The sequence below is a fragment of the Gasterosteus aculeatus genome, chromosome 8 (assembly GCF_964276395.1).
Source record: "Gasterosteus aculeatus chromosome 8, fGasAcu3.hap1.1, whole genome shotgun sequence".
NCBI classification, from domain to species: Eukaryota; Metazoa; Chordata; class Actinopteri; order Perciformes; family Gasterosteidae; genus Gasterosteus; species Gasterosteus aculeatus.
This window is the reverse complement of record NC_135695.1, coordinates 19,407,587-19,428,602: the sequence shown is the minus strand read 5'-3', so window position 1 is coordinate 19,428,602 and position 21,016 is coordinate 19,407,587. Positions and strand designations below refer to the sequence as shown.

Genomic DNA, 21,016 nt, shown 5'->3' with positions numbered 1-21,016 from the left:
TGTGTGTGTGTGTGTGTGTGTGTGTGTGTGTGTGTGTGTGTGTGTGTGTGTGTGTGTGTGTGTTTTGAGCATGCCTTGGCACCTTTGTCCATTTCTGACCAAATTGTTTTCTAATTCTGCCCCTGAGCCCCCCCCCCCCTCCCCACTCGCCCCAACCGCCTCTGTCCTCTCAAAACAATGAGTCATGGAATCGTTTTTGTACGTTTTAGAGGGCGCTTTTGTGGCCGCCGGCCTGTCCATAAAATTCATCACACTGCGACTGTTTGGGTTGTCAAACTGGCCGAGGCCGAAGCAGCAAGGCCCAGAATTGTGTCAACGTCGGAGTGGGAGGGAGATGCCTTCATTCATCACGCCCGGCGTCCATTTACTTATCCGTTGCGCGCGTGGCACAGCGACGTTTCCAATTTTCAAACTGCACCACACAGAGGTGCCGAAATGTTACTCACTCGGGGAACCAGACGTGCTCTGTGTGTTTTATTCGTAATGGAAGGTGAAGGCGGAACGAGGGGGTGAACTCTCAGGCTTCTGAAAGTGCTTCGATGTAAAAGCAACTCATCGCATCTGAAAGAAAGTGTTACGGGGGAATTTCAACAAGCAATGACTTCCGACGCCCGAGGCATCATCTTTTTCAAGGACTCTCCTCCATTCATCTTTGGGTATGATTATATTATTTATAGTCATTAAAACCACAATGTAATGTACATTTAATGTACCCCTGATTGTTGAAGAAAATTCATACAAAAAACTCTGGAGGTTATAACGAAAATGACATTTCCTTGAACCTACACGTGTACTCTGACATGGAGCACACGCCAACACACCTGCAGGCTGTCTACGTTACAAAGAAGGTTCTTGCACAGTTTTTCATCATTCATGCTCCGTTTGTTCATTGCCACAGAGAGTTGCGTCTGAAGTTAAACAGAGTCGCAGCTCTCTCTCTGTGATTTCCCTAAACACCCGTCTGTTAGCTGTTGTCTCTGTGTGTGTACTTACAAGCCGCACAGCGTGAGACGGCCTGGGCTGCAACGCAATTAAATCAACAGAAGAAGAAAAAAGGCAAATGTTTCTTTCAGGGTGTGGTGATTTAATTGGACACTAACGATGCATTAATTCCAGCAAGGATGAAAGTGGAGGCTTTTCTCTCACGTCCACGGGGTACAGAAAGTGACCTCGTCTTTCAGTCCGTGCTTGCAACACGATCACTGCCCGACTCGGCGGGATCGTCCCGAGAACGCGGATGAGGATCGCCTGCGTTCTGTGCTTACTGCTGTGCTCACATCTGGAAAGTCTGGAAGTTAAGGAATCAGCTCCATCTGCTGGAGGGAAAGAAAAAAAAAACATCAGGCCACTTGGTGTGAAGAAATAGGACCGCAGAGGGACAAATTCAGCCCAACCCAAGAATGTTCCCGTCTGAGAATGTTCCCATCTTTTAATGATTAAAAACAACCCGTTTGTGAGAGTTTGGCTGTGATCAGCATGTGACACATTTTAAATAATCAGATGAAAAAAAAATTAATTTGTGGCCCCCAGTCCTCGAATGCCGGCGCTTTATTATTACAATGCTGCGTCCATATTCCTTAGTATCTATTTTATCATGTTAATAATACAGATTTATATGTAGCTATGCAATCATTTCATTTGTATTTGATCCGTGGAGATGTAAAGGAATACAAGGAGAAACTATTCTTTAATCCTAATGCTTTATTTTGTCCCTGATGGATTATAATCATTGATATAGCTTATATTCATATATAAGCATTAGTTTACCGTTGAAATTGTTGTATTTGTTATCCTGTTCAGTAAATAATAGGATTCTGAGTCACTTACTAACTTGTGTCATTGGCCCCTCAAATGGAGTCGACAATGAGATCAATTCAATAGTTTCTTACTCAACGTTCAAGTACAAATTTAACACATTTCACATTTTTTTTAGTCGAAATGTTATGGAGGGCAACCGACGCTTGATGGGCTGGCGAATGCAAATCCTATAAACACACCTTGTATGAGAGTCAGAGGTGCTTGAGGGCGTCCTGGGAGCTTTTAGGCCATTAGAATGTGCTGCAGGGGAACGGTGAAGCCACAGCCCTCTAGTGGAGAGGAAAAGGAGACACAATGGAGGTCCTTATTTTGTGTAACTGAAGGCGTGCCGTGGATTTGGATGCAGGTTCAAATAAGTTCAGGTGCAAAAACAAGTACAACCTGGAGCCAGTAAGTCATGACCAAACTTCTGGAATTATTTGTGGAATCAGTTGTTGAGAACTTTTCTGTCGTGTATTTGTAGGCTTGTCATACAAGTCAGATTAATGTTAAGAACCTACTCAGAAATGTTTTTGATAATGGAAACCCATGTAAACAGATCAATAAACCTTTCCATGCAAGGATTTTATCTTTGGGTTTTCGTGTTTATTAACTTGAAAGGATTTACTGATCAGTAAAAAGATCAGTAAAAAGTTGATAAATGCCAGCCTGGAGTTGAGTCTTCATAAAGACTCAACTCCAGGCTGGCATTTATCAACTTTATTCCAGTTTTGTCATACGGTAATTCCATTTTTGTTAAACGTGTCATCCAAAACAAGTAATGCAGGCTTAACTGCTCGCTAAAAATACCAGCTTGTCTAGGGAAGGAACATATAGCGCTGCCCAGTATCTGGGCCTTGTGAACGACTGGTCATGTACAGACAGGCATTAAAACCAGAAACAAGCCTCTAAAGTTTCCACTTGACTGGTGAAAAACAGAAGACACTAATGTAAAATATAAAGTCTTGAGGATGTTGTTCAACCCCTTGCAGTGTAAAACACATGTGGTGGAACATTCCTGCTCCTAATTCATGCGTCACTAGTTAAACATATCCTTGTACGATAGGAGACAAAGGAGAATGAAGCAATGTGAGGCTTTTGTTTTGTATTTCATCACGCGTTTAAGGTTGGGTGGCGCTATTGGGGCCAAAGTGGGAACAACAAAAAACATGTCGACGACAGAGGCACAAAAGTAATAATGTCCTCTGCCTAGACTGGTGAGATGGTAACATGCCACAATGGCCATGCAGATAAATAGCGCCACAAAGCATAGAACGACAATTTTAACAGTGAGTTTTTGTCTTTGAATAATATTCACGACTCGAAGATTCAGGTGATTCCATAAAACATAGAGACATATGGAAGGTGAGAGGACACACCTTCATTAAAAAAAATTATTGATGAGCTAAATATACTAATGTCTGCACGTATTAGAAAATGGATATTGCAGGCATCAGTAGGGGATTTACAAATATTTGCAGAATCCATGAGAAGCCTGTACAATTCTACCATAGTCACTGGTACATGATAATAAATAAATAATTGATATACGATGGGGTTTAGATGTTTTATAGACATTTCCTGGCGTTATGAAATAATCTATTAATTAATTCAGTGGCGGATGACAAAGCTCTTTTGATTTTGTCTACGTGGTGTGTCACGCTCCTGAGCGCGATATTGCGTGATGACGCAGGGACCTGACGCGCGTAGTATAAATCCCCACTTTCTGACGTCAGCGATCTCTTCCCTGCCTATGACCTCGTGAGGTGGGCAGCGTACAAATTCCCTGTCTCGTTTCACCACTGAGCGGATCCCAAACCATCCGTCAAAATGGTGAGTTGGTCACATTTCTCCGAGTATTTAACGTATTATCGAGCACCCACGGTGTCCCCGGCGTTAATATTGATCTTCTAAACGGCATTTATTAGACGATGATCGTACTTGAATGCAGTTTCTCTGGATTGTGCTTTGATCAAAATGGCAGCCGTTTTACCGTCGTCACTGCTGCCCATACGGAGTTTTGGGGATATTCGGGAATCCGTTTTTTCATTATTTTAATAAAGCGTTGCTTGTTCGTTTTAGATAAAGCTTCTCGGGCCGTTTTGTGTGCTCATTTGTTAACCGGCCGTTAAATAACTGGCAATAGCTGACAACCCGTTCATGCGTTTGCGCCGACATTTATAGTAATTAACGTTAGTTTAATTTCGACATGAATTACCAGTCACCACATTTCGGGGCGAGTTACAGTTTGTATAGTTGGTCTGCCGCGGTGTTAATGCCACGTCGTTGACGTTGAAAACACCGGGCTAGAATCTACCGGCATTTCGCGCTGCCGGGCCCGGCCGGCTAGTTTAGCAAACAAGCTAACCGTAGCATGGTATCACGAGTCCGTACACGTGGCCATCTTGTGCTGACGTAATATGCCGGTTGCTGCTTAATTATGTTGTTACAGATGTTGTGTTACGGCAGTTGAGTCGTGTATCATTGTCTGCGGCGTATATTGATCGTACGACGAAAGGTTCCCGAAGAAGGAACAAAAAAAACTGCTAAAATTGTGTAACGTCACAGCTGTGACGATGGTGGATAACGCCCTGGCTGAACGCGAAGACCAAATCGCACAGCGCCAGAAGCAATTGTCGATATGATCAGTATACCCTTTTGCTATATTAACCCTTCTTGTACATGATTTGGGGATTATTTAAATTTTAACGACGATTTACCCCCCCCCCCCCCCCCTTAGGTGAACTTTACCATCGACCAGATCCGTGCCATCATGGACAAGAAGGCCAACATCCGTAACATGTCTGTGATTGCGCACGTTGACCACGGAAAGTCAACTCTCACGGACTCCCTGGTGTCGAAGGCCGGCATCATTGCCTCAGCCCGTGCTGGAGAAACCCGTTTCACCGACACGCGCAAAGATGAGCAGGAGCGTTGCATCACCATCAAGTCAACGTAAGAATATTTTAATAAATCAGTAGGTCGGGTGGTGTAGTGAGTTCGGCTCCCCTCTCGATCATCCCCGGTCCGGCTGAGTTGGCAGTGGAAGATCAAAGTCTGCCACACTTGACCCAATCCCTACTTTTCTTTTTTTGGATGTCGATGAACATGTCATGTCATGTCATTACATTAAAAATGTATGCAATGCATTAAAACATGCCCTATGTAATCCCACATTACACTTGCAGGTGTTTGTATTCTAACTCCGTGAGCTTTTATTTTTTGCCCAGGCAGCACAAATCAGCAGGGCTCACCGCAGAGCAGGGTAGTGCAGGCAGCTCCCAATTGTGTAACGCCCATTGATGATTCATTGTACTGAACACGTTAGGACTCGGCAAAGACTAAGAGTTAAATATTTAGTTATTCTTTTTACTTTACTACATTCTTAGTTTTCCAAATTGACATTTCCAAGCAAATACAATGAATCTCTTCCGTACGGCTTATCATTTTTAATAGCAGTTGATCTGTGATCCCTATGTAGTTTCACATTGAGGAATCTATAATGTCTTGCGGACAAGATTAAATTCATACTTTTAAGTTTGAACTATCACTAGAAATCCCTCTCCCCACTATTGGTGTGAAACTCCTAATTTCAAAAACATTTGCATTGGCACAATTGACCAAGTCTAATTAATTCTCCTGACTTGCAGCGCCATCTCCTTGTTCTACGAGCTGACCGAAAATGATATGGCCTTCATTAAGCAGAGCAAGGATGGTTCTGGCTTCTTGATCAACCTGATCGACTCACCCGGGCACGTTGACTTCTCGTCTGAAGTGACTGCTGCTCTTCGTGTCACTGATGGAGCCCTGGTTGTGGTGGACTGTGTGTCTGGTAAGAACAAAACTTCCAAACCTTAAGTTACCAATGTGTATGTCAATTTTTTACTTGCACATTTAGGACACTATCCACGATCAAGAAACTAAGTTATATTCAAAGTAAATAGAAAATTCACCGCATGACTGTAGAATGATTTTAATGTTGGTAATGTGTCTTTGTGCTAAACTGTCTCATTGTGTGTCCCTGCCAGGTGTCTGCGTGCAGACCGAGACAGTGCTCCGTCAGGCCATTGCAGAGCGCATCAAGCCAGTCCTGATGATGAACAAAATGGACCGTGCCTTGTTGGAGTTGCAGCTTGAGCCTGAAGACCTTTACCAGACCTTCCAACGTATTGTGGAGTCAGTCAATGTCATCATCTCAACCTATGGAGAAGATGAGAATGGACCTATGGGCACCCTCATGGTGAGTTTTCGTGCAACAAAAAACAAGTGCTATTCATGCTATTTTAGTGCAACAAACTAGCCTCATGTCTTGGTCTACAGCTTGATGCCATTTATGTCATTTAAAACAATCTGATTCCTGTGGCAGCTGACTGATTAGGATCCAGCTCCTAGATGGAGACCCAACCTTGCTATTACAAGTATAATTTCTAATCGATTAACGCATACTAATGTCCTTCATTTCTCCAAAGGTCGATCCTACCATTGGAACAGTTGGCTTTGGCTCTGGACTTCACGGCTGGGCATTCACCTTGAAGCAGTTTGCAGAGATGTATGCAGCAAAGTTTGCTGCCAAGGGCAACACCCAGCTGTCCCCAGCTGAGAACTGCAAGAAGGTGGAAGACATGATGAAGAAGCTGTGGGGAGACAGGTCAGTCTAAACTATTAGAAGGCCACTTGCTTTCAAATGTTTATTTAATCTACAACAAGATCTGTTAATATAGCAGTTTCACATTATTCACACCATATGTTTTACTTTAGGTACTTTGATGCGAGCACTGGCAAGTTCCTTAAATCTTCTACCGGAGCTGATGGCACCAGTTTCCCACGTACCTTTGTTGCCCTTATCCTGGATCCCATCTTCAAGGTAACATGATTTTGAATTAAATACTAAGGTACTTTGTTGGGATAATTCCATATGTGTCTACTTTGGAAATAAAGAGTTACTGTGTACCTGCAAGTGATGACATGAAACATTCTTCACTTTGACCTGAATTACAGTGATGATAACCTTGACTCTGAGCCAGGCACAGAAACCGTAACCTCATTCTTAGCTTTGTTATGCCTAACTGCTAGCGACGTAGTCTGTTTGCTCGGTCTACTAATTCTGGAACTTCATGTTTAGGTCTTCAATGCCATCATGAACTTCAACAAAGAGGAAACTGCCAAGCTGGTGCAGAAGCTGGACATCAAGTTGGATGTTGAGGACAAGGAAAAGGAGGGAAAGCCTCTCCTGAAGTCTGTGATGCGCCGCTGGCTGCCTGCTGGAGAAGCCCTCCTTCAAATGATCACCATCCACCTGCCTTCACCTGTGACTGCCCAGAGGTACCGCTGCGAACTGCTCTACGAAGGACCTGGAGATGATGAGGCTGCCATGGGTAAATTGAACAGCTGTTGGCGAGACTGTTGCAGTGCTCCACATGTGGCTGCAATTGGTAGCTTTTGGATCTGATTGTCAAACTACTTTTTTTTAATATCCAGGTATCAAGAACTGTGACCCCAAGGCTCCCTTGATGGTCTACATCTCAAAGATGGTTCCTTCCAACGACAAGGGTCGCTTCTATGCGTTTGGTCGCGTGTTCTCTGGCTGCATCTCCACTGGCATGAAAGTGCGCATCATGGGACCCAACTTTGTCCCTGGAAAGAAAGACGATCTCTACCTGAAGCCAATTCAGAGGTTAGTTTCGATATCTGTCAGTTAGCTGATGTGTAATATTGTGAATTGGTTTAAGTCACCCAAAGCTATTTGTCACATCTAATTGTCTCTCTTCTACCACTCGTGCAGGACCATTTTGATGATGGGCCGTTACACTGAGCCCATTGAGGATGTTCCCTGTGGTAACATCGTGGGTCTGGTTGGAGTCGATCAGTTCCTTGTCAAGACTGGAACGATCACCACCTATGAGCAGGCACACAACATGAAGGTGATGAAGTTCAGCGTCAGCCCTGTGGTGAGAGTTGCCGTGGAGGTCAAAAACCCTGCCGACCTTCCCAAACTGGTGGAGGGATTGAAGCGTCTGTCCAAGTCCGACCCCATGGTGCAGTGCATCATCGAGGAGTCTGGGGAGCACATCGTCGCTGGAGCCGGAGAGTTGCATCTGGAAATCTGTTTGAAGGATCTGGAGGAGGATCACGCTTGCGTTCCTCTTAAGGTAAATAAAAGCAAACAGTAGTATAGTATGTATACTTAAAATGAAAGTCAAAACATTTCTGCATTGACACTTTAATTTTATTTTCAGAAATCTGATCCCGTGGTGTCCTACAGGGAGACAGTCAGCGAAGAGTCAAGTATTATGTGTCTCTCAAAGTCTCCCAACAAGCACAACCGTCTGTTCATGAAGGCCTGTCCCTTCGCTGACGGCCTGGCAGAGGACATCGAGAAGGGCGACGTTACCTCTCGTCAGGACATTAAGACCCGTGCCCGCTACCTTGCTGAGAAGTTCGAGTGGGATGTTGGAGAGGCCAGAAAGATCTGGTGCTTCGGCCCCGATGGAACCGGCCCCAACCTTCTGGTGGACGTTACCAAGGGAGTGCAGTACCTTAACGAGATCAAGGACAGTGTTGTGGCCGGCTTCCAGTGGGCCGTCAAGGAGGTGAGGGGCCACACATTCATTATTCAACTAAAACGTTTAAATCTGTGCACATTTAGTATTGTAACCCTTTTACAATTGGAACTAGTTGGTTTACGCTATTGGAAACTAAATGAACTAGTAGTTAGTTGAACTGTTTTTAATGTATCATTGGTGTCTCAATGTTGTTTTTTTAGGGTGTCCTGTGTGAAGAGAACATGCGTGCCATCCGCTTCAACGTCCACGATGTGACCCTGCATACAGACGCAATTCACCGCGGTGGTGGTCAGATTATTCCTACAGCTCGCAGAGTGCTGTACGCGTGTGAGCTCACTGCAGAGCCCAGAATGATGGAGCCCATCTACCTGGTCGAGATCCAGGTAGGTTCCTAGAAAAATAAAATAAATCTCAGCGTAGAGTGCAAATATGGGCACTCTTGTCCGTAGTTGACATTCATCTCATTTCCCAGATATGAGCAGGAGTTGTACAACTAAATATCTCCCGTCTCCTTTGCAGTGTCCTGAAGATGCCATTGGTGGAATCTACGGTGTGTTGAACAGGAGGCGTGGTCATGTGATCGGTGACCTCGGCTTTTCATCTACACCCATGCGTGTCACCAAGGCCTACCTGCCTGTCAACGAGTCATTCGGTAAGTGCTCTTTTAAGACTGTTCTGAGCCCCGAACGTGCAAATGTCTTAAATGAAAGATAATGGGCAGGAATTCAATTGGTTATTACATTTTGTCTGTCCTTTATAAATTGTAAATGTGGAAGTTTTTGTCTTTTGTGCAGCATCTACAATGTTGACATGGTCATCTTTCTAGCGCTCCAGAGTAGCTCGATGTATTTACAATGTGTTACTAGACTCTGAGGGGTGAGCAGCCCTTCAGCCCAGAAAGGTATTAAAACAGACTCTGCTCCCTCCATTCTCCAGGTTTCACCGCTGACCTTCGTTCCAACACCGGTGGCAAGGCCTTCCCTCAGTGCGTGTTCGACCACTGGCAGATCCTCCCAGGAGACCCCTTAGACCCGGCTAGCAAGCCTGGCGTTGTCGTCGCTGACATTCGCAAACGTAAGGGTCTGAAGGAAGGAATCCCCGCCTTGGACAACTACCTTGACAAATTGTAAACGCCTGCACCCCACTTGGCTCCTGCCTCATTCCTCCCTTTCCAACGAATTAAAAGTCTACATTGTGGGACTGATTGTACAGAACACAGTGAGCACCAGTGTTTGCCAAAAGGATTGACAATAATGAATAAACTACAAAAATTGTAAACGACAAATAAAACAAAATAAAAAACTAATTGCTTTTGCGGGTTTTTGTTTAGAAGAGTTGGATGACTAAATCTTTAGTTTTGTAAAAGAATGCAGCGTTGGAGTACTTTTTACTTTTCTGTGCAATGCCGTGGATCAATAATTGCAATTTCAATAACTTGAAGCAGAAGGAATTTGATGGTGTGTTGAGTTGAACAAGGAGACTGGATTCTACTGAGTCATCAATGGAGTAAGACCTCTGCACTAGTTAAAGCATTTTAATGTCAATGAGGCTACAACATGTTTAAATGCTGAATTATACCACAATTTCGACTTGACAGACTAGTTGTTCCTGTCTGTACTTATTTTTTATAGAAGGCAAATATAGCAACTTTGAGCCAACAGTTTATGGATCAAAACAAATTTCCAGCCGGCTGTCCCAATTCAAATGCAGGTGAGCACTATAAACTAAACCGATGCTTGGTAACATTGATTTGACCACTTAACGCCGGCTTGTCTAGTTATTGGCGATGGTTTTAATCTGAATTCGGTCACCTGCAGCCGGGTATTTAAAATATGTTGCCCTGAGTGGTACTTTTTCATCTATAAAAGTGTGATATACGACATGTACCACTTTCTGAATTGTAATAAAGATTCTACAACTAATACTCATTTATTTTAATATGGCCAGATTCTTGGTGTTTAATTACAGTATTTTGTCAGCACAAAAAGCCACGCAGACTTCTCAGAAAATGGAAACTTTACAATAAATTAAGACTATTCAGATCCACTGTTTTGTTTTACATATAACTCTCTTAAAAGACATCTCTACAATGTAATAAACTTGAAATACATATGGGATGTATTTCCCCGGCCTAACACTCGTTCTATTGTATGTATTTATAAGTTGTTACACTTGCCAAATGCTTAATACAATTACAGGATATCTTCGTCTTAAAGACGTAAGAATACAAATTGTTTATATATAGTGAATACAAATAAAGGAAAAGACAACCAGATCTTTGGTAATGCACCCCTTATTAATTTATAAAGTGTGCCATTTTAGTGCTACTGCTACTTAACGTTTACTCAAGTATTGTGCTTTCGTACAATTTCTATGTACTTCCAATATTTCCAATCGATGTTTTTCACTTTCCAACTATACGTTACACTCGGTGCGGGGGGAGGGGGAGGGAGGGGCGAGGGCGGGACATCCAGCCAACCAACCATGACTCTCCGTACGGACCAATCAGATTGCAGAGAGGGTTCTCTTCCTGTTTAGCTGTGGGAATCATTAACGGGTAAGTTAGATGACATTTATCCCCCCCAAAGTAGAAATAATGATACATATCTGCCCTTGTCTGGAGTCCAAATACACATGTTATATTATTTTTTTTAAATTCTAGCGATAAGTGAGCAGTTTGAATCCGCTTCGTGTTTGGCTATCGTCCGTTGTGTGTGTTAACAGCTAGCTAGCAGTCAGGTTAGCTTAAGAAGAGGCATCCATACCAGGAAATAATTGCTGAATTTTACCGCTGCTTATCCTGTAAAATCCCCCCCCGACGTCTCATACGTTGTTCTGCACAGGCTTCTCCCCACCACCCAGACCCCTTAAATATAAAGACCCATCGTCCCGGTTGCACGGTGCATGAGCGGCGGTGATGGGGGGCATCAAACAGGAGCAGAGTGATGCATCGCAGCAGCCGAAGCCTTCACATTCAGCAGAGCAGCCACAAGATGAGGTGAGTGCTGTTCCACTGTTTGAACGGTTAAACTGCACACTACACACCGTGCGATTAGATCATAACCCTCATCCAAAGAAATGCCTCTTACTTTAACACAATAAACGTTATGCGGTGGGATTTCTTTTAATAGTGTATAAATTAGAGCATGAACAATTATTCCATCCACCTATTATCCAAGATAATATTGACAGGAAACTATTTTAATTATTGAACAATAGTTCAAATTAAATGTGTTATGTGTTAACAATGTGGATGGTTTCTGCTCCTGTCAATCAGTGAATCAAACATCTTTTGCTTCTGGTGTTAAAATGGACTTTACCGACCAATCCGTTGGGAGAGAACCTTGCGTGCCTCTTTATTGATATTGAACATAACTGTTATGTGGTGATGCTGCTTGTCTCCTCAGCAGCCCCTGGCCCCATGTGAGCATCTTTCCCCCTTTCTGCAGCCAAAGAAGAGAGGCTGGCCAAAGGGAAAGAAAAGAAAGAAGGTTCTGCCAAATGGTCCCAAGGCACCGGTAACCGGATATGTCCGCTTCCTCAACGAACGCCGTGAACGTATGCGGGCCAGATACCCCGACTTACCTTTCCCGGAAATCACCAAGAGACTTGGAGCAGAGTGGACACAATTAGCCCTGAATGACAAACAGGTGTGTGGTGTATTTTTTTAATGTAGTATATTCATCATACATTTAGCGAGCAGTGGGCATCTTGATCGGTGTGATTCATTCACATCTTTAAAAAGATCAAACCTAAAATAAAGGTCTTTGTCTCCACATCCGCTAACTGATGCTTCCTCATTGAGCCAGTTGGACCGCTTTCTACAGTCGTGGATTTAATACTGCAGGTGTTATTTGCTTCATCTGTCCTGTTTATTTTCCTAAATCCGTTGCACTACGTTATCTTTGCTCGGGCAGCGCTACCTGGACGAGGCGGAACGGGAGAAGATGCAGTACGCCCAGGAGCTGAAGGATTACCAGCAGACCGAGGCTTTTCACATCACCAGTGCGAAGATCCAAGACAAGCGAATCAAGAAAGGTGGCGACCACTGAGCTCTTCATGCGTCTCATTGTATCAGAATCCGAATCAATGTGTCTTGTTACAGCGCGACACACGAGTTTATTTCAGTGCTGTAATGTGCACGTACGTTTTGCTCTTTCAGAAGACACTCCATCTGTTATCATCAGCACCAGTTCAGAGCCCTCGGCCTCAAAGGTACATGACTCATACATATCTTGCCCCTCTATTATCGCCAATGTAATTTTCACGTACATTTCAAACAGCCAAGTTGTTGTTTCTGCCGACCTGTGTGCTTCAGGCGTCTGACCTCACCAGAGGATTCGACATCCCCATCTTCACAGAAGAATTCCTCGATCAGAACAAAGGTAACGGGAGAGTCTGAAAACATCTAATGATCTCATATCATTGCCTGCTGAAGCTCCAGACAGATGTTTCAATTACTGTGTTCGCTGAAATGCTTTTTTTAACAAACCGCCGACCGTAGAGGAGGTTTCATCCAACGCGCCGTGCAAAAAGTAATTGTGTACGTTCTTCTTTTCCGTTGTGCTTTTAGCTCGAGAGGCTGAGCTGCGACGGCTCCGTAAGGCCAACATTGAGTTTGAGGAGCAGAACGCGGTGCTCCAGCGGCACATAAAGGACATGTACAGCGCTAAAGAGCGCCTGGAGGCTGAACTGGGGCTGGACGAGAAGCGCACCCAGGCTCTTCACCAAAACCTGCTGACCATTAAACACACGTTGGTCAACAGCCTGTCATCGGTTCCCCTACCAGGTCACCATGTCACATTATTCTGCTAGATCTGTTTGGTTTAAGAGAACACAGATTTTCTTAAGATTGAATAAATTGTCATGCCTGGCTTACGTTTCTCCGACAGAGGAATCGAGCATTTAAGGGTTCTGTTGCGTCTCTGAACAGGTAAGGGAGAGACGGCGTCCCATGGGAACCTGGACTCCTACCTGAGTCGTCTCAGCGGAGTGCTGGAGGGAAACCCTCACAAGCATCGGGCACTGGTCACCCAGCTCTGCGAAGTCTTCGCTCAGGTGGACAGGTAACTGATAAAGTTCAGGATCTTCATGGGTGCACTTGAATTCCTACTTCCTACACTGCTGTTCCATACTCTGAGTAATCTGAGTCATTACACAGACAAATGCTTTTGATTATGGTGTCATGGAGCAAGCAGTTTTGAAACATCCATTATTATAAATTTCATATGTCCCAACTCATATATATATATAGTAAATATGGCTGAACATGTTCTGTCATTTTCTAACTCTGCTTTACTTCCTCGTCAGTGAGAAGTTCTGAGGGAGACTTCAGCTGGCGAGCGTCTTCCTGCTACAGAGGGACCCGAGGCCGGCTGGCGGTGTCCGGTCAAGTCCGGGCCAACCGAGCATATGGATATCTCAAGGATAGTAAAGGCAAAGGTGCAAACAGTAAAAAAAAAAAAAAACACACACACACGGAGTCTGCGTCTACATGCCTCTTCTTCATGAATATGTGTAAACGGTAGAAAATGTATTGATACGCATGAGTTTTTGTGAACGTAAATCTGTCTGGCGAGGTTTAGGGTTTTTACACTTCAGGAATTTCATTAAATGTCATCTTTAAAATCTGCTTTAATTAAGTTAAATACGGTTGACCCTAACCTCATGGTGTAGTATCTGCAGTTACCGACAGGCTCGTGACCTGTCCAATAACACAAACTGAATTATTTGTTTACAATAAATGCCATTTGGCATTTTATGGCTAACGTGTTGTGTTATTTAGAACGCATGAGAAAAAAAAAAACTTTAAAAAAAAACTGGAAAGGGTGAAAAATAAAACGTTGAGGTTTACATGTTTGAAATTGCATTGATGGTGACAGATTATTGAATGGATAAACTGTTTCAGGATATTCTATATTTGTGAAGTATGTATGTATTTTCTAAAATGTTCATTAAACAATACTGAGAATCTTTCCAACAAAAGGTAAATGTGTCCAAATGTTGTTGTTCTTTTTCTTTATATAACTGTTCATAAAATTCTCTCACGTTTGGACTCGTTGCCCCCTCTCAAATACACCTGTGTGGGTGGGGCTCTCCAGCAGGGGGGGCTGTCGGCCTAAACCGCTACATGTCTTTGAAACGTTGTGGTAGATCTTCAGCCCACTGACCCCCGACTGACTCGGTCTCACCGACGAACACTAGTTGATGACGAGTGATCTTCGGCTCGTTCTACATGTCGTCACTCTTCTAAATCCACCCGGCTGTGTTGTCATCATTACCTAACCAACTCTCTTAAATCTTTTAAAACAGGCTTTCCAGGCTACAGTCAACTCCTATAACTTAATGGATGTCCTTTAACCAACTGTGCTGACAAAATCAATCACCATCATCATATATATATATATATATATACTTTTTTTTTTTACAGTGTTGATGTATAATTATTTGAGGATTTCCTAAAAATGTCTTCGAGAAAACGTGTTGATCCCCCAGAGGTTCGAGGCCAATAATCCGGTGTCACGGCTTCCCCGCCCCTTCCCGCGCCACCGGCCCCGCTCTGACGTCACCACCAGGAGCTGTTCGCGCAGCGGCGGTGCTGAAGCTGAACAAGATGGCAGTGTGTTGGCGAGCGGAGAGCTGAGAGGGAAAGGGGAGGAGGGGGGGGGGGGGAGAGGCTGGCGGCGGGGGGGATGGTTGGAAATACTCAGACGGACACGCCATTCATTACAAGTTCAAGGCGGAGGATCGCGACGCCGGCGTTCACTGCCCCGAGCGCCACGATTTGATTCCGTTTTGTGTTGGGATTTTTTTTTTCCGCCAGGCGGAACGAGCCTCTGCCAGGCCCCCGACGGCACGCTGCTCTCCATCTCCGAGCCCCGCTACGGTGCTCCGACTAACCACTTGGTGAAGAACCGGAGCCCCCCTCCCCTCCTCCTGGACTAAAGGGCGCATACGAGACATGTCATTGCTGTGTGTTGGAGGTAAGAGGACACGTCGGTGTCTCGCTGTGCGTATCGTCCATCTGGTGTCCACCAGAGGGATTCACCGGTTCGGAGAAGGAGCCCCTCGTCCGTAGTGCGTAAAGGAGAGACATCTTCCACAGGAATGTTTGGAGTTATTCCAACACGCCATTCAGTTACTGTGACATATTCTTTTACTAAACCTTCCATCGCTGCCACGGTACCGATTTGTGGAGTAGGCGTGTGTGCCGCTGTCAAACATAGTAAAACAAGAAGTAACCCCGCTCCTTCCCCGTGAAATGATCGTTAACCAGTTTAATTGTCGCCTCAGTTTCCACGCGTAATTGCGCGAACCCTTCCGCCTCCCCCCCAAAAAAGGCGTGTGCAGCAGATACCGGTTTTACGTGCAGTTGGATATTTATTTAAGCCACGTGATTGGTGGCAGCATTCTGTCGATAAATCCCTGCTTCTGAATGCGCTCCAAAATGACACCCGGTTTGGTCTCTAAAACGATTCCAGATTTCCCCAATCGGGTCCAAATTAGTTTCGTCTCGTATTTTGATCTTCTTTCAGTCGCTGGTTCACATTTGTTGGATGATGACAATGTAACCAAAAGAGACAAAAAGATGGTCAGCACTAAACACTTGGATTCAGCCACTGTAATAATTACATGTATGGTTATTTATGAAAATGTATTGGTTTTGATTGGTGAAGATTTGGAACATTTCGTGTCACGTGATCAGGGATTTTTATTACTTCTTATTCGCCTGATCTGAATCTTATAGCTGTGAAGTTCATTGTGCACAAGCGATGGCAGGGATCGTTCTGAGATACTGTTTTCCTTTACATCTCATGTAACTGTCTTAATATCCCAGAAGAACTCACGTTTTACTAGGATTATAATCGTGAAGACTCCACAAACACCTGAGCCTTGAACCCGGGTGCCGTTTGGCCCACGCGGCCTGAGGACGGGGGGGCGGTTTGGCGTCGTTCCCTCCCCTAAGATGATGTAAAGATGTGAAAGTGACTCCTTCGAACCTCTCGTGGCATCTCTGAGGTGTTGCAGCAGACTTATTGTGTGCACGGAGAGGATGCTCTGTTGACGCGCTCGAGCTCATTGCACAGATGTCCGGATTGAAATCCATTCTCATTCCCTTTATGTCCCGAGGCTTTGTTGGCATAGCAACCGCAATGTATTTTAGGTCTCTGCTGGCCTCTTCTCATCGCGCACTTATAACGTTATATTCCTGCAGCCGGGGCTGCATGGATATTATCTACTCTTCACGTGGGCTGGTAGTAGAAAAACACAGCAGTGATGTGAGCACTTTTTACTCCACGTCCACGTCCCGTGATCCCGCCGGATGTGCTGCTTTGAATTCATGCGTGTTCAGCTCCTACTGTCACCTTCTGGAGCGAGATGCCAATTCCTGCATGGTGACTTTATAACGGAGAGACGTCCTCATTAGTGTCACCTTCCTCTCGTTGAGCCGTTATCCACACACCTATTTACTGACGCAGGCGGATCATTAGTGAACAAAGTACAACTTTAAGGATTCATTGAATTCAGCAGTGAGCCGCCGTTGGCTGGCTCTACGTCTTATTACCATTTCAAACGCATTGCCGTGTTACTGTAACTACTGGGTCTCCCAGAGGACGCACGTGACGACTTCTCAGTTGAAACGTTGTTTTCTTTTTGTGATAATAAGTTGTTTTTTCATCATACTCTTTACATGCTCCCCCCTTCCCCGATTGCCCAATAGCTCTAAAGTCCGGGCCTCCGAAAAGCCCCCTTTAGGTTGCGTGCAGCGGAGTGTGAGTGAATGCATTTGTCCAATTTCCCCCGGCGAGAGAGAGAAGAGAGAAAATGAAATTCTCTCCTTTCAGTGCCGGAGACTCAACATTTTTCAGTTTGAGGGTTTGCAGAAAATATCCAACTCCTCCTCTCCTCCCTTTCACTCGTCCCCCTGTTCTGTGACTGTAGCAGGGGTGGCTTAGTCTCATGCCTGTGATGTGTCAGCGCACACACACACACACACCCTCCCCCTCCTCCCCCCCTCTTCCTCGCCCATGTCACACTGAAGCGGTTATTTTTAGTGTTGGGGATGCAGCTCGCTCAGCCCGCATCCGGCTGCACACACACACACACAGAGAGAGAGAGGGAGAGAGAGTTTAATGGAGCACGAGAGAAACGGAGCACACGTGCCTCCTCGCCACATGGCGGTGGGCTGGGGGAAGGGGGGGCGGGGCAGAAGGAGCGAGCGATGACGGGTGGTGCTGAGGAGAGGACCGCGTATGAGACGGAGGGAGACGGTGCAGCCGTCGTTTACTGTCTGAAGGAGACGAATAACTCATTCGAGCGCCTCTTTGTCAAAGTCTGTGTTCTCGGCCTCCATTGAGAGTAATCTTCCTTCGCTGCGGCTGAAGTACCAGGATGTGGATTTAGTCTGAAGTTGGGGCTACGAACACTTCGCTCCGCCACCTGCTCCATGAATCGCAACCGCGTTTAAGTGAAGCGCTTTGAACCAGGGGTTTGATGGGTTGACGCTATTTCCAGAAGCTAATTTGTCCACAGTGATTCTTTTGTGTGTGTTGCGCTGCCAGTGACAAAGAAAGTCACTCAGAATGTGTTTCCTTGTCAGCATCACCTCCGCTGCCCTCATTTTTAAGCGTTTCTTGATTGAACAACAGGTAGTATTCATTTGTTTAGTTCTTCCTGTTTCAGTGACTGTAAGTCGTACATTATAAAACCATTCTTCTAGCGGCCGAGCATGAACATGCTTACAATACTGATTAATGTGGAGGTCCAATTAGATTTGATAAGTATCAGTTAAAAGAGGCAATCAGCAGGGACAGGGGAAAAAGAAAGAAAAAACACCCAGAGATCTGAATATTAATACCTCAGTGCCGGATTTGAATGAATAATGAATGAATAGTCGACGTCACTGCGGATTTAAAAGTCAGTCTGGTACCTCCGGCACCGCTCCGTCTTTTACCCCCCTGCTGTCGACCGTCCAGGAATACACGCGCACCCGTCGCTCAGAGAGGACGAGGTATGCGGCCGCTCTCCTCGCCGGCATCGGCCTCCGCTCACGCCTCCTCAAACTGTCCCTCTGGCCCAGTTGTGACTCAGAGACGCTTAGCGGAAGCGGGCTTTCATATTGACACTGTGGCATTTTGAACGGTGAGGTAAAAAGGAAATAGAGGTAGAGAGTAGACCCGCCCCCTTTTGAAATGCCACGCTGCTGTCAATCAAACGGCTTTACTTTAATGTGCATGAGCTGCATGCAGAGACCTGCCCCGATCAAAGGTTAAAGTCACATCCTGCTGTAAACAAAGGCCCGAGGAAAGCCTTTGAGGATTCCCTCAAAGTGGTGGAGTAATGGCTCCGTGAAATATGAAATCTTGGAAAGCTTCCACGGTTTTCATATATTAGCTCACTTCTAACTTATTGTTTGTTTTCTCAATTCCTTCACAGTGAAGAAAGCCAAGCTCGATGGACCCCAAGGTGAGTTGGATCTCATCCAGTAGTCGCTCATTTTTCAACAAAATCCAAACATTTCCTATAATCACACACAGTGTCATGACCGATGGTGTTCATGTCTCGCTCTTTCACAGAGAAATTTAATACCTATGTGACCCTGAAGGTGCAGAATGTTAAGAGCACCACCATCGCCGTGCGCGGCCTTCAGCCGTGCTGGGAGCAGGACTTCATGTTGTGAGTGCTTCTTTGCCCTCTACATCTTCGGCCCCTTTCCTTATTTTGAGCCTCCCGCGAAGCTGCCGGCGCCTCGTTGCTTATGATTGGCATCCAGACTTTGCACGGGCTTTAATTCAATAAAGTATTGCAAATAATAATGAGAGCCTTTAAATTAGGAGGGAACGCTGTCACACAGAGCAGGCTCTGCTGTGACATTTATGCTTCCTAAAGGGAGTTATTTTCGCCCTGGTCTTCTTGCCTCCTCTCTCCTTTTGAAGAGGCCGAGGATGACCCGGCTCCAGCAGAGTTCACACAACCAGCGTGGAGGGTTCATTACACCGAGACAGAAAACTGACTCCGTAGGAGAAAAGCTAAAGACAACCGACGACACTGCTTTTATGTTTTAATCTATTCTTTACTTATATAACAACAGCTCTTGTATTTCTGTCACTCACTTCCTCCTCACCTTTACCCACGTTTGTGACGCGACACAAACATTTCGGCCGTTTGCCAGATTCGCTCTTTGACTGCCGAGGAAACGGAACGATGTGTTTTCATATCAGAGCCGTGGATATTATTAGCGTTCGAATTAGCAGCCAGTGAGCTCGGGGAAGCCTGACAATAAGAGATGCTTAGTGAGCTGAAAATCTGCCAGTCAGGTTTGTAACCACTATTTACATTTGCTGCATTGTGGTCCTAATGGTGTGGCGCTTGCTGGAAAGATGAGCAACGATGACTTTTCGGATGAATGTTGTCAGACGTAAATAAAGTCGCTGCCTCCTGTTGTCCTGTCTGTGCTCACTTTGCCATCCCGACAATCACCTCCTCCTTCCATCTTCACGAGTGACTCATATCCCTCTGCAGATTGAATCACAAGGCACATCCATCTCCAGATTTAAGCGCAGCTTCCGATGTTGCAGAACCGTATTTCTGTTGAAAGCTCTCTGTGCAGTGATGTGTCTTCATACGAGGCTGCCTCCACTCAGCTTTTTATTACATTCTGTGTCATTTCCTCCTCTTCCCCGTACCTCTCCCTCCCAACTAATCCCTCTCTTTCTTAATCCGTCTCTTTCGTTTTTGCTGGCGAGCAGTGAAATAAACCGCCTGGATCTGGGCCTGACAGTGGAGGTGTGGAACAAAGGGCTGATCTGGGACACCATGGTGGGCACCTTATGGATCCCCCTGAGCAACATACGGCAGTCCAACGAGGTACGCGCCCCCTCCCCCCCCCCCCCCCTCCTCTCTCCGGGAACCCGTTCATAGCCGACGCTTGGCCGACAAGCGATGCCGCTCGCAATCTTTCACTCGTTCATTCCTCTCGCAGGACGGTCCGGGCCAGTGGCTGACTCTGGACTCCAACGCCATCATGGCTGAGAACGAGATCTGTGGAACCAAAGACCCGACCTTCCACAGGCTGCTGCTGGACACGCGCTTCGAACTGCCCTTAGGTCAGGCCCTCCGTCACGCGGTGCTCATCCCACCTGGTGCTCTATGCATCATAAGTGGTACATTTCAGATGCAACGAATGTGTGCAAACACAATGTAAAGTAAACCCCAAGCCCTTTACAACGTAAAGGGCTTGGGGTTTACGTTTACAACGGCATGCTGTAGTAAACAACAGCTACAGCATGCCGTTAATGTGCCAAACACTTTCCTATTCACTGCGCTGTCGCTGCTAGCAGTAATCAAATAGCACTACACGGAGTGCTTTCAATTCAGACTGCTTTTAAAATCCATTTCCATTAAATACTGTTGGCCCAACATTGAAACTAATCAATTGGATTTCTCTTTGATTCTTTTCCAGCGCTTACAAAATGCTGAAATGTAAAGACTGATGTATATTTGATGAGCTGAATAGAGTAACGTGTGTTTGCGTTGCGTGCTGCAGACATTCCCGAGGAAGAGGCGAGATACTGGGCCAAGAAACTTGAACAGCTAAACGCCATGAGGGATCAAGACGTAAGAAGCTTCAACCCCTTCCGCCAGCTGTCATCTAT

The 21,016-nt window shown here is 45.3% G+C and overlaps 3 protein-coding genes and 1 non-coding gene across 6 annotated transcripts in view; all 4 read left to right on the top strand.

Moving 5' to 3' along the window:
- The first annotated feature begins 3,412 nt into the window (after nt 1-3,412).
- Nucleotides 3,413-9,666, top strand: LOC120823882 (elongation factor 2b). The gene is made up of 13 exons (XM_040184338.2): nt 3,413-3,630; nt 4,538-4,752; nt 5,448-5,629; nt 5,826-6,037; nt 6,267-6,445; nt 6,556-6,661; nt 6,920-7,172; nt 7,276-7,471; nt 7,580-7,946; nt 8,034-8,387; nt 8,561-8,743; nt 8,880-9,012; nt 9,297-9,666. The coding sequence occupies exons 1-13, from the start codon at nt 3,628-3,630 to the stop codon at nt 9,488-9,490; spliced, it is 2,577 nt and encodes an 858-aa protein (XP_040040272.1). The 5' UTR covers nt 3,413-3,627; the 3' UTR covers nt 9,491-9,666.
- LOC120824533 (small nucleolar RNA SNORD37) lies at nt 6,751-6,818 on the top strand. The gene has a single exon (XR_005712992.1). It is a non-coding gene; the product is annotated as a small nucleolar RNA SNORD37 (small nucleolar RNA).
- A 1,131-nt stretch (nt 9,667-10,797) lies between the features above and the next one.
- On the top strand, nt 10,798-14,345 carry hmg20b (high mobility group 20B). 3 transcript variants are annotated; one of them, XM_040184337.2, is made up of 9 exons: nt 10,798-10,917; nt 11,204-11,358; nt 11,810-12,010; nt 12,278-12,398; nt 12,523-12,575; nt 12,679-12,745; nt 12,934-13,149; nt 13,294-13,426; nt 13,671-14,345. In XM_040184337.2, the coding sequence occupies exons 2-9, from the start codon at nt 11,278-11,280 to the stop codon at nt 13,681-13,683; spliced, it is 885 nt and encodes a 294-aa protein (XP_040040271.2). In that variant the 5' UTR covers nt 10,798-10,917; nt 11,204-11,277; the 3' UTR covers nt 13,684-14,345. The 3 variants fall into 3 exon arrangements, with proteins under 3 accessions (XP_040040271.2, XP_040040270.2, XP_040040269.2); XM_040184336.2 differs by having other exon boundaries at nt 10,847-10,917; nt 11,771-12,010; XM_040184335.2 differs by having other exon boundaries at nt 10,847-10,917; nt 11,768-12,010.
- A 605-nt stretch (nt 14,346-14,950) lies between these two features.
- The window catches only part of unc13a (unc-13 homolog A (C. elegans)), a 33,825-nt gene continuing 27,759 nt past the window's right edge, over nt 14,951-21,016 (top strand). The window contains exons 1-6 of the mRNA XM_078108605.1: nt 14,951-15,343; nt 18,798-18,827; nt 18,938-19,037; nt 20,111-20,228; nt 20,344-20,467; nt 20,908-20,978. Of these exons, the coding sequence (XP_077964731.1) occupies nt 15,322-15,343; nt 18,798-18,827; nt 18,938-19,037; nt 20,111-20,228; nt 20,344-20,467; nt 20,908-20,978 (465 nt within the window). The 5' untranslated portion in view covers nt 14,951-15,321. The remainder of the gene's footprint in view (nt 15,344-18,797; nt 18,828-18,937; nt 19,038-20,110; nt 20,229-20,343; nt 20,468-20,907; nt 20,979-21,016) is intronic.